Source organism: Protopterus annectens, chromosome 7.part0 (assembly GCF_019279795.1).
Source record: "Protopterus annectens isolate FY-2018-M chromosome 7.part0, PAN1.0, whole genome shotgun sequence".
NCBI classification, from domain to species: Eukaryota; Metazoa; Chordata; order Ceratodontiformes; family Protopteridae; genus Protopterus; species Protopterus annectens.
In genome coordinates this window covers 448,641,589-448,654,088 of record NC_056739.1, presented here as the reverse complement: position 1 = coordinate 448,654,088, position 12,500 = coordinate 448,641,589, and the positions used below count along the sequence as shown (strand labels likewise).

At 39.3% G+C, this 12,500-nt stretch overlaps 1 protein-coding gene across 1 annotated transcript in view; it reads left to right on the top strand.

The window, feature by feature from the left end:
• The window catches only part of LOC122806529 (indoleamine 2,3-dioxygenase 2-like), a 314,514-nt gene that overhangs the window by 103,081 nt on the left and 198,933 nt on the right, over positions 1–12,500 (top strand). Inside the window, exon 2 of the mRNA XM_044077031.1 lies at positions 63–158. Within this exon, the coding sequence (XP_043932966.1) occupies positions 63–158 (96 nt within the window). The remainder of the gene's footprint in view (positions 1–62; positions 159–12,500) is intronic.

Below are 12,500 nucleotides of genomic sequence, written 5' to 3'. Positions count from 1 at the left end.
TTAACTTTCTTTTGTTGCTTTTAAATAAACTTAATGTTTTCTCTATTCTTCTCCTACAACAGAAAGAACTCCCTGGATATTACCAGCCCTGGATGGAAATAGCACTGCATCTACATGACCTGATTGAAAACCATAAATTGCAGTCTGAAGTCAACAAGGTATTTTTGAGGCCTTCAAATACATCTTAGATGTTCCATTACTGTAACATAAGGTCACCCTGAAAAAAGCATGTATGCTTATTGTGTATATTCTGGATTTTTAATTTAGCTATAGGATATTGATAAGGGATTTTGAGATAATATATGTTAGTATAGTTTCCTTTTTACTAAGATCCCATGAATTGCATTTACTTAACCATTTCAAGCATGAGGTAGTCCAAGGTTCTTAATCTTAATCCTTCTTTATGGTATGCTGGTAATAAAACAAGTGTAAAAGCAATTCAAAACAAAGGCAACTGCCCTGTAAACAGGCACTGCCCACTCATGTTCATGAATGTATCAAAGCTTGACATACCATGTGTCTGAAAACAAAGTGTTGGAAGGTATGTGTGTGTGTGTGTGTGTGTGTGTGTGTGTGTGTGTGTGTGTGTGTGTGTGTGTGAGTGAGTGAGTGTTTGTGTGTGATACTGATGGGAAATTATTGTGATGGTGCTGGAATATAACCGTACATATCTGTTTTGTGGCAGTGTGATGCGATTGTTGTAATATCTGTAATGCCTATCAGGATTCTTAGTAAAGAGTTATACAACATGGATGTGTTATAAATCTACACAAAATCTTCACTTTGCCTGCTTTCTAAAAGAAGGTGTACAATCTGATAAGCATTTCATAAATGTGTGATCTCTAATATTTAAAGGTATATACCCCAATGTACTACATTCCCCTTTTGTCTAGTAATAAAATATACATTCATGCATTCATGCATTTCTGAACACAACTAATTTTACATTACCTTTAAGTCTGCATGAAGCATTTCACAGTTTTACATTAAATTAGATGATTATTCACATACATTAGACATTTCAATAATTGCAGCTTTTCAATTTGCAGGTACATGAATGGCTCTTAAACTGTCCTTACATTGAAATAGTTTCTTCTGAATCTAAACTATTTGATAGGACTGCTCAATTTGGGCTGTTGTTCTTTCTTCTGGGACAGTTCTGGTAGCTCAGACACTGATGAAAATATGGCATGGATGTCTTCTTGAAGAGATGCAACACTAAGTACATCTTTGTATCTTTATAGGATGCTTCTGATTAAGGTAAACTGAAGGAATACTCCCTCTGAGGCACTGTACGTCACTGAGGTGTGAGTCATCTTTGATTGATACTGCTATGATATGTGCCCCTTAACATACATCTTACTGACTGCGTTATCACTCAATATATAAGATGGGTCACAGTAGCAAAGTAGAGCAAAGCTACTAGACCAAATGCCATATGAGCAGAAATGTCTAAGGTTGGAGGAAAAAATGGAATGGAGGCTCCATATATTCTACAGACAGAACCGCTAGTATCATTTTCTTTTTGACTGACGGCAACAGATGTGTAGATAGAATTGCTTGTATATTTTTTTTGTCTGACCCTAAATGGTATATACCTATATGCCATGGGTATCCATAACGGGGGTCAAGCTGGGGCATTTATCCCCTCATGGAATACCAACAAGCATTCCTCTCAAATGTACTGCATTTTGTGGAACTATCCACTTTTTGATAAGGAGCAAATGATGTGGTCTACTTTTATCTCAGTTGCATCTAATTTCCAGTCTCTCACTGGTTCACAAATATGGCCAATGAGAGACTGAAATCACATCTTGTCTGTCAAGGGAACCTAAGCAATCCTGGTGCTGCTATATATTCAAAAAGGGGTTCACTGGGTGCATTCACTATCATGCTAGAGAGATTCCCATTATTAAATATCTTCATAAAGAAGATTGCTGCTGGAGACAAAAACTGTGGAATAGCTTTTGTTTTGTGGATAGTGTGGGGCAGGAGCTGCTAAGAAGTCATCAAAGATGAATGGGAGTCTAGAAGGCTAGCCTGTAGCAAAAAAACCTGCCTGGTATATAATCTTCTTTCATATTCTATCTGGACATGGAGAGAATACTGACAATTAAGTGACTGACTAAATAAACTAAAAAGGAAGCACCACTGCTATTTTAACTTTATCAGACTATTGCTGCTTGCTGCTTAGTAAACGGCCCTGCCACCAGCAGCAAAAATGCCTGTGTTTGATGAATGATGATTGCTTTCCTTCTCAGCTCTAGTGCTGCACACCTGCACCAATGAAGATCCAGGTACTCAGGAAGCAGATGGCCATGGCTTGCTTTATTCAAGGTGCCGTTCAGCTAGAGTTTTTTCCAATATTTATGTTTACAGTTATATATTTATTTTAGTAAAGAAACATTGTTGGCTTTGTGCTACTGTTCAAATCAACTTTGGTGCCCTATAGGTGAAGTACTGCATAGCTGACTTGACCACTCAATTTGTGGAATATCTGCTCCATCCTTTCTATAATTTAGACAAGGAATCAGAGAGCATCATAGGTTCTCTGACTCCTTGTCTAGACTGTGAATAGGATAGAATAGAAAACCCACAAATTCTGACCAGTGAAATAAATGTAATAAAGATAGCAGCAGGAGTCAGTAGCCAACAGCACTGTGGTGAGGATACAACTCATTCAGAACTTGAGATGGCCTGGAGGTTAGCATTTTTTTTTATCTTGGCAGGATGGCTTTGCAGGACTAATGTTTATTTGTGTCTGTGGCAAACAGAGTTTAAAATATTTATTATGGCCATTATATGTTTTATCTTATTACAATCAGACACGTGATGTGATACAGTCAAAATGGCAATTTCTGGAGTCAAGCTCAAAGGCTGCCTGTTAATGAAAATGACTGACCCTGCTTTTGTTTTCTCAACTTATTTCATCATTATTCTTGTTTTGCAAGACTAAAGTGCATGTTTGTATGAAGCAATCTAGAATATTGTACTATGGATATTGTTTATGTGAAACAAAGGTGAAATACATTAATGTGTACACTTCAGATGTTTGATTGGGATGCTATGACCACAATCAGCCAAATGGCAGCTACTGGGTTCTATGGTTACCTGAAGATCATTTACTCAGGTTAAACAGTCATTAAGCGTCACTTTGCAGGGCAGGTGTGTATTTGTGTGAAACAAATTGGAATACTCTGTTGTAGTTAATGCATGAAATAAACTTGAATCACATCACTATGGGAATTTTTTACCACAATCAAGCATCTGAGGTGAACACTGGGGATTGTTTGTGGATGAAAATGGCAAATCCTGCTGTCATGATCAGGTAGAACAGTAATTAACTTGGCTTTGTAGACCTAATATACATGTCTGAAAAGCAAGATGAAATACTTTGCTGTGGCCACTTTTCAAATCACAATCATGCATTGGAGGTATAGAAAGTCAATAACTTTGCTGTGACTGAGGGGGCACAAAGGCCATCTGTGGATAAATGTAACTTACTCTTGCTGCTATTAGTAAACAGTTCAACAGGGACTTATCTGACTTGGCAGGAGCAGTATTTCATAATCGACTGTACTTGCTAAAATTAGTGCAGAACATTGGTGATGTGGCTTATACATGGATATTTGTGTATAGGGGCTGTCATAGTATATCTAACAGCAACACATTGGCATAATTTATTTCAGTTTTTATCCTAGTTAGACATCAGCATTGTACAAAATAAGTAGAAACCTTTGGTAGCCTGAACAGAACATGTGTGAAAGCAGCTGATCATTGGCACATGGTACAGACAGAAGCATTGCCATCTTAAAACATGTAGTTCTCTGGTTGGGTTAACAGAATTAATAATGTGCATTTATGTTGTCAGTGTGGGACTGAACATTTTTGATTTGTTGGTCAAGTAAGCTTACTGGACAAAGCATCCCTTTTCAAGGACAATGTAAGAGCGCTGTTTGGTTTAGTGAGCCTATGAGTCATGCAGTAGGCAAATGGAAGGGAAAGGCATTAGACACTGTACTACTGACTGCTGAAAACTAGTCCCTAACATCTCAAAGCCTTAATCCTTTAAAGTAACTGGTACAGAATTTAGTATAGTCTAATAACAGTTCATAGAAAGCACAGCTGGTAAGTCACATACTGGCAAACACAAAAACACATTCTTAAACTTGTTGAGGCTTTTCCTGTCTTTGGTAAATTATTATACTTTAAAATCTAGGGAAAATTTAATGATGGTTTGACAGTGCACTTATATATTTGCTTGACTATTTTACAGGTAATTATGCTATCTATTTTGCCAGATTTCATGAGGAGGCATTTGCTGACATTAATGCTGAGGTTGAACTTGTACTGCACTAGGTGTTTTCTTTTTCGGGTTATAATGAATCTGTACTTTTTGCCAAGGTTAATTATGATATATTTACTGACCTAAAGTTGTACTGCATTATGTTTTTTTTTTTTTTGTAGACAACAGTTTATTTCATGGCTTTAAATTATTTTCTCTTGCCAGGTTTCATGATTAAGCATTTACAGATATTTATGATGAAATTGCACAGCAAGTGTTTCTAAGTCATTTAGGAGAACATGTTGTTAGATTAGGGACTTCCATTTTAAAGTAGCTATTAGGCATTAGGCAGACTAAAAGGTAAAGTAGTATAACAAATAGAAATATATTAAAACACTCACTGAAGTAAATGCCTCTTGCCATAGAAGTTCAAAAACTAATATTAGATAAAAAAGCACAGGCAGAGGCAACCATGCACTCACAAATAACGTACTGTGAATAAACGTATTACTCCATATTTAAAACAAAGCAAATTTAATGGTGTACACAAACGGTGAGCGCTTTCACAAATGCTTCTTCAGACCATGACACACCTTGTTACTAATTAGTTCGTATATAATGTTTGACTCATTATGACCTCACACTCTAGTTTAAGATTAAAGACACATTACATTACTAGAGTATCAAAAGCATTAAATAGCTAATAACAAATCAGCATATAACCTCATAATATACAATATTCTATATGTAAAAACATATCACAATGTGCTGATAACATAAGGGTATATATATATATATATATATATATATATATATATATATATATATATATATATATATATATATATATATAATATGTCCAAATACATATAAGCATCATCTAGACGTTAAAAAGTAAATAGTCTTAACTATGTAGATACAAGTCTCCTAGATGTTTATACACAAAACCTAGAGAACCAAAAAACTGTTATAATATATATAACATATGTGCATGTTAACATATAAGGATAACATTTTAATTGTTTTTGATATTATTAAAATATACTTCAGATACAGTTAGGGAAGTCAGTTAATTAGTTCAACCTGACATACAGAAATGATTAAACATCCAGCATTTTAGAAAGGAAGCTACAATGCAAACATTTGTGCCTGAGTACAGAAGACAGGTCAAATAAAGACTGTTTCAGTTTACATTATTCAAAACAATCAAAATATATGTGCAGAAACTTTGGATATATTTAGCAGCACTGTTATTCCTAACCAGCATCCCAGCATTTCTACATACTGTTATTGTTTATCAGCAATTGTTAATTTAGACAGTATTCAGATATTTTGACTAACCAACATCCCAGCATTTCTACAGACTATTATTGTTTATCAGCACTGTTAATGAAGACAGTATTCAGATGTTTTGAACATTTAATAAAGCCTTATTAAATAAACTACAGTGTTTGGAGAATTCATTCTGAAAAGTACACAAGACTTGGACCATAAAGGAGAGACTGGCACCTGTTCAGCACGAGTTTGATTAATTAACAGATAAAGACTTTTGTTCCTGTCTCATTTCAGTTATTTCCAGTTAATTCCAGTATAGTACAGTCTCATCAGTTCTTTCAATGGTGAGCCACTATGAATGGGGTAAAACAGTTAAAGTCCCAAAACTCCATAGCAACCTTACATCAGCAGTCAGACTGTGTGTTCTAAAAAATCTACAGAATAGCAGTGTTTCATTCAACTACAGCAGTGTTTCATTCCAAGCAACCTTATCATCACTACATGTACCTGTGTTCATTTGGAACACAACTTCAGAACTTCAACAGACACAGCTGTAGAGAGTAACCTTTTCAAGTACAGTTTTTAGTGCAGCAGCCAGCTTACTTCAAGGTTTCATTAACAGTTTACAGTGACACTTTTTCCATTCTATCAGTAACTACAGAAAATGTTTCATAACAGACATTTCAGCAGTACACCAGTGTTTTTCCATAACTTAAAACTGTGGACTCCATACAGAATAAGCCAGGAATGATGGCACTACAGTTTATCATTACAGCACAGACCTTTTGGTAAGACAACACTAATATTCCAGATGTAAACTTCATACAGAAAACATACAGAGCAAACAACATCTACATATAGTAATTGCAGCTGTTAAACAAATTGCACAACACCAGTGTTTACTTCAGAAAAAGCCTCAAAAAAACTTCAACAGACCAACACTAAATCGACAAACTTCAGCAGTGTTCTATCAGAACATAAAAGATATTAACCAGTTACAAACTTTCAAGTTTCCAGTGTGATGTCACAAAGCCAAAAAGTAAGAAAAAGGTTAAAAGGCTGTAGATGACAGGACACATTTTTCCAGAATCATAAAGTTATGTAAGACTTTAAATGCATTTTAGTTAATAGTTTAAAAAAGTTTAAATTCATCAGTAAAAGTTATTTGCATACCTGTTGTATAAACATATCAAAAAACAGTAAATGTTTGGTTTAAAGTTAAGAACTGGGTAAAGCAGTCTAAAAAACTGTGTTCCAGAAATGTTAAAAGTTAAAGCTTATTAGTTCAGTAATGTTAAATAATTCTAAACACAAAAGGGTTAAATCACAGATGCAAACTACAGCAAAGCATTCACATAATGAGTCAACTTCTATCAGTACAGTTTCAGACTTAAATAACGCAAATTCTTGTGCAAATGCTTCAGCACATGCAATTTAACATACAGAGTTAAGTTGTAGTACAGTTTCAAATACAAATGTTCAGAACATAATGCATTCTTGTTTACACGTAATTCCAAGTACAAAGTTAAGTACCAATATGGTAAATACAGACAAGAACATCAGTGTATAAGTCAGTGCAGATATTTTATTGAGGGGGAATAATATACATACTTCATTGCAAACTACTGTTTCAGAGCAAAGTAAAGAAATAACACATTCCATAGCTAAAGTCAGTGTTGTTGCTAGTTCTATAACAAAGGATTTTCAGTTCATCTATAAAGGGTATGGCAGTCCAGTACCAAACCACATCACTTACCTGTCATTGTTTAAGGTTAAAAGAAATGACAATATTTCTTTGTTTACAGAAAAATTATGGAATAATGTACTGATTAATACAGACAAATCAACTTCAGTTACATGTAGATCTTTATTAGACGACACAAATGCAGTTCTGTCAGGATTTACAAGATCATAAATTACAACAGCTAACAGTTCAAAGTGTAACAACTCTGTATTAGCTATAGACATGTCATTAGAGTTATATGCTGTTTTAGACTTCAGTAACAAGATTTTTGCAAATGGACAGAATTTGAAAAATTGGTTACAACAGGAACATACAAATGTATGGTTTAAAGATAAAATAAATTCCAGTTCAGCTGACACAGCTAAAGTGCTCAGAAAGACACATTGGGTGTGGCCAGTTAGAAAAAAGGTTAACTGTACGCATCTATGTTGTGTAAGGTATATCAGAAATGACAGTCATGTTAATTCACAGAATATAGGGTTTACAGTTACAAATTTGGCAAATGAATGTTTTGTGTTATTGCTTTGTTAGCAGTCATTAGTTATCAGCTTTGTATTCAAGTGTTGCAATGCATAAACACTACCTTAATACAGTGACAAAAAAGCATTCACAAATATTAAATAATGTTTTGTTAGTTTACAGAATGTAAAAGTCAATGCTATATTGTAAAAGTGACAGTACAGTCAAGAGTTCAAATCCTATGCCTAAAAAGTACATCATAAATATTATGTGTCAATAAAGTCACAGGTTCAACTCTTATGTTATGAAGAAAAGACAAATAAACTTCCAGAATCAGATCAGTTTAAAATCTTTTAATAAATGCATTTATTTAATCAGTTTAAGACTGTGTATATTTCACACAGAAGTTATAGGGCAGGATTTACGATGGCTTGCACGGAGTCTAAGAGTCGTGTAAGACTCCATGCAGCCATCGCGATCCAGGAACAGCCTGAAATCCCGTGTAAGAGACAGCTAAAACGACTCTTACATGGGCAGGGCGTGGATATGCTAATCACCCCACTTGCAGCCAAAAGGCATGCAAATGAGGTAGATTAGCGATCCACGAAGCTGAAACCAGCCCGTGTAAGAGTCGTGTTAGTTGCAGAAATGTACTCAGTTGACAACTGAGTACGTTACTGCAAATAACACAACAGAGCCATGACAGCCCCAAATAAAGTGTGCAAATGTTGCAGTCAGCATGCCAATGGCCAAATATGTGGCCATTGGCATGGTAACCCGATGCAAACATGAACTTAAATAATTTTTTTTTCGGAGATCGGCGATGTTTAAACGCAGCGCAGCCCTGCGCAAATGGGCTGCGCTATATAAAACAGAAAAATAAAGGTTTGAAACCCACAAATGTGGGTTTTATGTAATGCATGGATTCACAATGCAGGGACTAGCAGACCAAAAACAACATGGCCACCGTCTAGTGGTTGCTAAGGTGTGAAGCTGAGTGTAAGACATGTAACTAAGCATTAGTAGGCAATTCTATGTAAATGAGTGGTAGGATAGTGAATCACACTGTCACATAGCAAATGAGCACATTCCGTGTAAGAGTTAGGTAAGGGGGAGTAACAGAGTAGGAGATAGGTGACATCACAGGGGGGAATGTCAGGAAGAAAGCAAGCTCATTGGAGCAAAGTGGTATGTGAAAGATGTCAATTACACAGCAGAAAAAGAGGAGTGTCAACAGATAAGCATGGGAAAGTCAAGAAATGGAAGGTGTACACTGTGGCCAACACCAAAGTTTATTGCTGTACGTGCATGCGCATGTGTGCGCACTGGGAGTCACGAGTAGGACAGAGTGCGCACGTGTAAGGCAGAGTAAGCATGTAGGAACCTGTTTAAAGATCTGTAAATCTGTTTGTGCTGGTGCACGCACGTTTTAACCCGAATAAGCAGATTCTAGTCCGTGTAAGCATGTGTGCGCACGTGGTAGCCACTGTGAGCGTGTTTTCGCTGGTATGCGCGCTGCTCCCCCCTGAGGAAACAGAGAGGAAAAGGAAGCAGAAGAAATAGTAGGAAACTAGCAGGGAATACTTGTAGAGGTAGCAGGTGAAAACAATTAGAAGCAGGCAATTACACAGGCAGAATACAAGCCCAGCCCAGCACTTAAAACACTGCAAACAGCATTGCAGTATGTTTCTCTCAAGAGACACTGCAAGACAGGAGTAAGCTAGTAGAAGTGAAAACTGAAAAAGCTGCACTCAGACCAAACATGCTGGGGGCTGCCATAGCTGCCATAAGGAGACATAGGAGACTTGCTGAGGGTGGTGACAATGGAAATGCTGCCAGACAACTCACAGTGAGGAGACAGAGAAGAGTGTACAGGCCCAGGGTCACCTACCAGGGGTTACATGAGCTGGAGATAGTGGAGCGCTATAGAGTGGACAGAGACCTCCTGCAGCAAATTGTTGAGCTGTGCAGGCCACGCCTCACACACAGAACCAACAGAGGGGAACCCATCCCAGTGGAAACCAAGGTATGTGTTGGCCTAAGAATACTAGCAACAGGTACCTTCCAGAGACCAACTGGTGATATGATGGGGATATCACAGGCATCAGCCTCCAGGGTACTGCATCAGTTCCTGGATGCCATGTCAGCACATGTCAGTGAGCATGTATATTTCCCCAATGCCCGTGAGGTATTGGCCAGCAATATGCATCTCTTCCAGCAAATAGCGGAATACCCTGAGGTAGTGAGTGCAATAGACTGCATGCACATACGCATCAAAGCACCAGCCGGTGAGCGGGGTAGGGCCTACATTAACTGCAAGGACTTCCCCTCCATCAACTGCCAGGTCGTATGTATGCCCAGGGCATAATAATGAATGTGTGTGCTGGCTGCCCTGGGAGCTACCATGATTCCCATATCTGGCATTTGACGCAGCTGTACCAGACATTTGCCAATGGGGACATCCCACATGGTCACCTACTGGGGGATGCAGGTTATGCACTGGAGCCGTGGCTGATGACACCCATCAGAAACGCACACACACCTGAACAGGAATGCCATAATGAGGCACACGCACAAACACGAAATGTAATAGAGCATGTGTTTGGGCTGCTCAAGTCACGGTGCCTGGACACATCTGGTGGAGCCTTGCAGTACTCACCAACTACATGTACCCAAATTGTCATGGTATGTGCTATGCTACATAATATGATCCTGCGAAAACAACTGCAGCAGGACTAGCATAGGGCTGGGACAAACAGCCCCCCACCATTGCCAAGGCCATCACAGGCAGAGCGTGACTCGGAGGAGGAACAACCTGAGCCTGCCCCAGTAGGCAGAAGGAGGCATGCCCAGTATGCCCTGGCCTTGGCAAAGAGGCAACGCATAGCACATACACTGGCTCAGTAGGAACCCTGGGAATGATACCCCTCTCTGACTCACTCATATAGTAACAGGGATGCCTAACATGACACAACCTGCTCTCAAACATGTACAGGGAGTGTAGTATGTGCATCTGACAGAGGCAGCCCTGCAGCACCACCTGAGGCATGATTGCCATGTGTTAAGCAATGTAACACCATCTAGTATATGCAAACATGAAGACCCAACCTAACATCTCACCCTCACCAAGCATGATGCCACACTATGAAGACAACAAGATCAAGTACAATATTTGGCTGAGGTATTGCTGTTAGCAAGGGGGGACACATGGCTGACAGCCTGGGCTGACATGCCAAGCAAGACATGATGCCCCACCTGCTAGGGATGTCACGCACCCAGCACACCTGGCTGTGTAGATACTGGCAAAGGCTGTTGTCACCCCCACTGTGCCTGGAATAGGTAAGTCTGGAAACACAAACCCACCACCATAGGTAGCACAAGGGATAATAACCTGGACGTAATGCTACCCAACGCCAGAAGTCTAACCTGCAAGGTGCATGCAGACCAAACCCACCACAGCATGGAGAATGGTAATATGTGTTCTGTAACAGAAACCTGGGCAAGGCCCAGAAGAGCACCCTAATACTACCAGGTTATGCCTCATACCATGCTCTACAGCTCCAAAACATGGAACACACGACAATAGGAGTGTGGCTACCAGTAATTATCAAGAATAACCACACCCCCAGGTTGGTACCACAGCAAGAAGCAGCATGGACTATCCACGGGCAAGTAACACTGTCTCAAACTGTGTACCTGCTTGAAGCCTGCTACAGACCACACACGCAAACCCAGGTACCCCAGCCAGCCTTCCTGAAGACACTTCAGAGTATGAATGTCTCAACAAATACCAAACAAGGCACACACAAAGTATGACATAGGTGGCAATCCATTATGTATGGAAGAAGTAATCATGGACCTAGGGACACAAGTGGACGGTAGCCTGTCATGTGACACTCACATTGCCAAGGTGGCCAGGAAGACCTGCTATATTGCCCACCTTAATATGAAAGGATGCACATGTAGAGCTACAGAGGTCACTGTGCTCCCACACTCTTCCCTTATCAGGCCCATACGTGACAACAATGCCCCAGTTCGGATGTACCTTACCTTACACATGCAGCAGTCAGAAAGACCCCAAATGTACCCCACCAACAGGATAAAGGGTCCAAACATTGGACATCTGCAGCCCGGTTGGAGAAACCACAGGCCAATTCAGAAGCATACTGCACAGTCAGAGGTGATGCATGCCTGATGTACAAGGCCATGTCCAATCCAGAATGAATGGACATGCTCCACTGCAGAAACCCCAAATCCAGCAGACACACCACAGTGAGATATCTGAACCTCTACACATAGATCAATATGATGTGCTGGAGGGACAGATCCATAACCCAGAGGCTCCTGACACTCTGGAACAGAATCCCAGTCCATGACAGGCTGAGCTCCACACACAAACTCAACAAGAGAAATCCGGTGAAGTGCATGGGAGATAGTAGGTGTACACTGGGGGCCATCCCTGTGTCACATCTAGGAAAGTAAACCCTACGTGGGCATAATATGCACATTGCAAGGGGTGTTGAGACCCACACACAGTCTGTCCATGCTCAAACAAGGCCAGGGCAGATAGCCTAGTATGAACCTATGAACCTATGATAATACAAATTGTGCAGGACACAAAGGATTATCACACAGCTGTCCTACCTGATGGTAGGAACCATGGTGATAATTCACAGATATGCTCTGCAGCACTCTAATATCACAAACAATACACCAAACCCACACACATTGCCAACA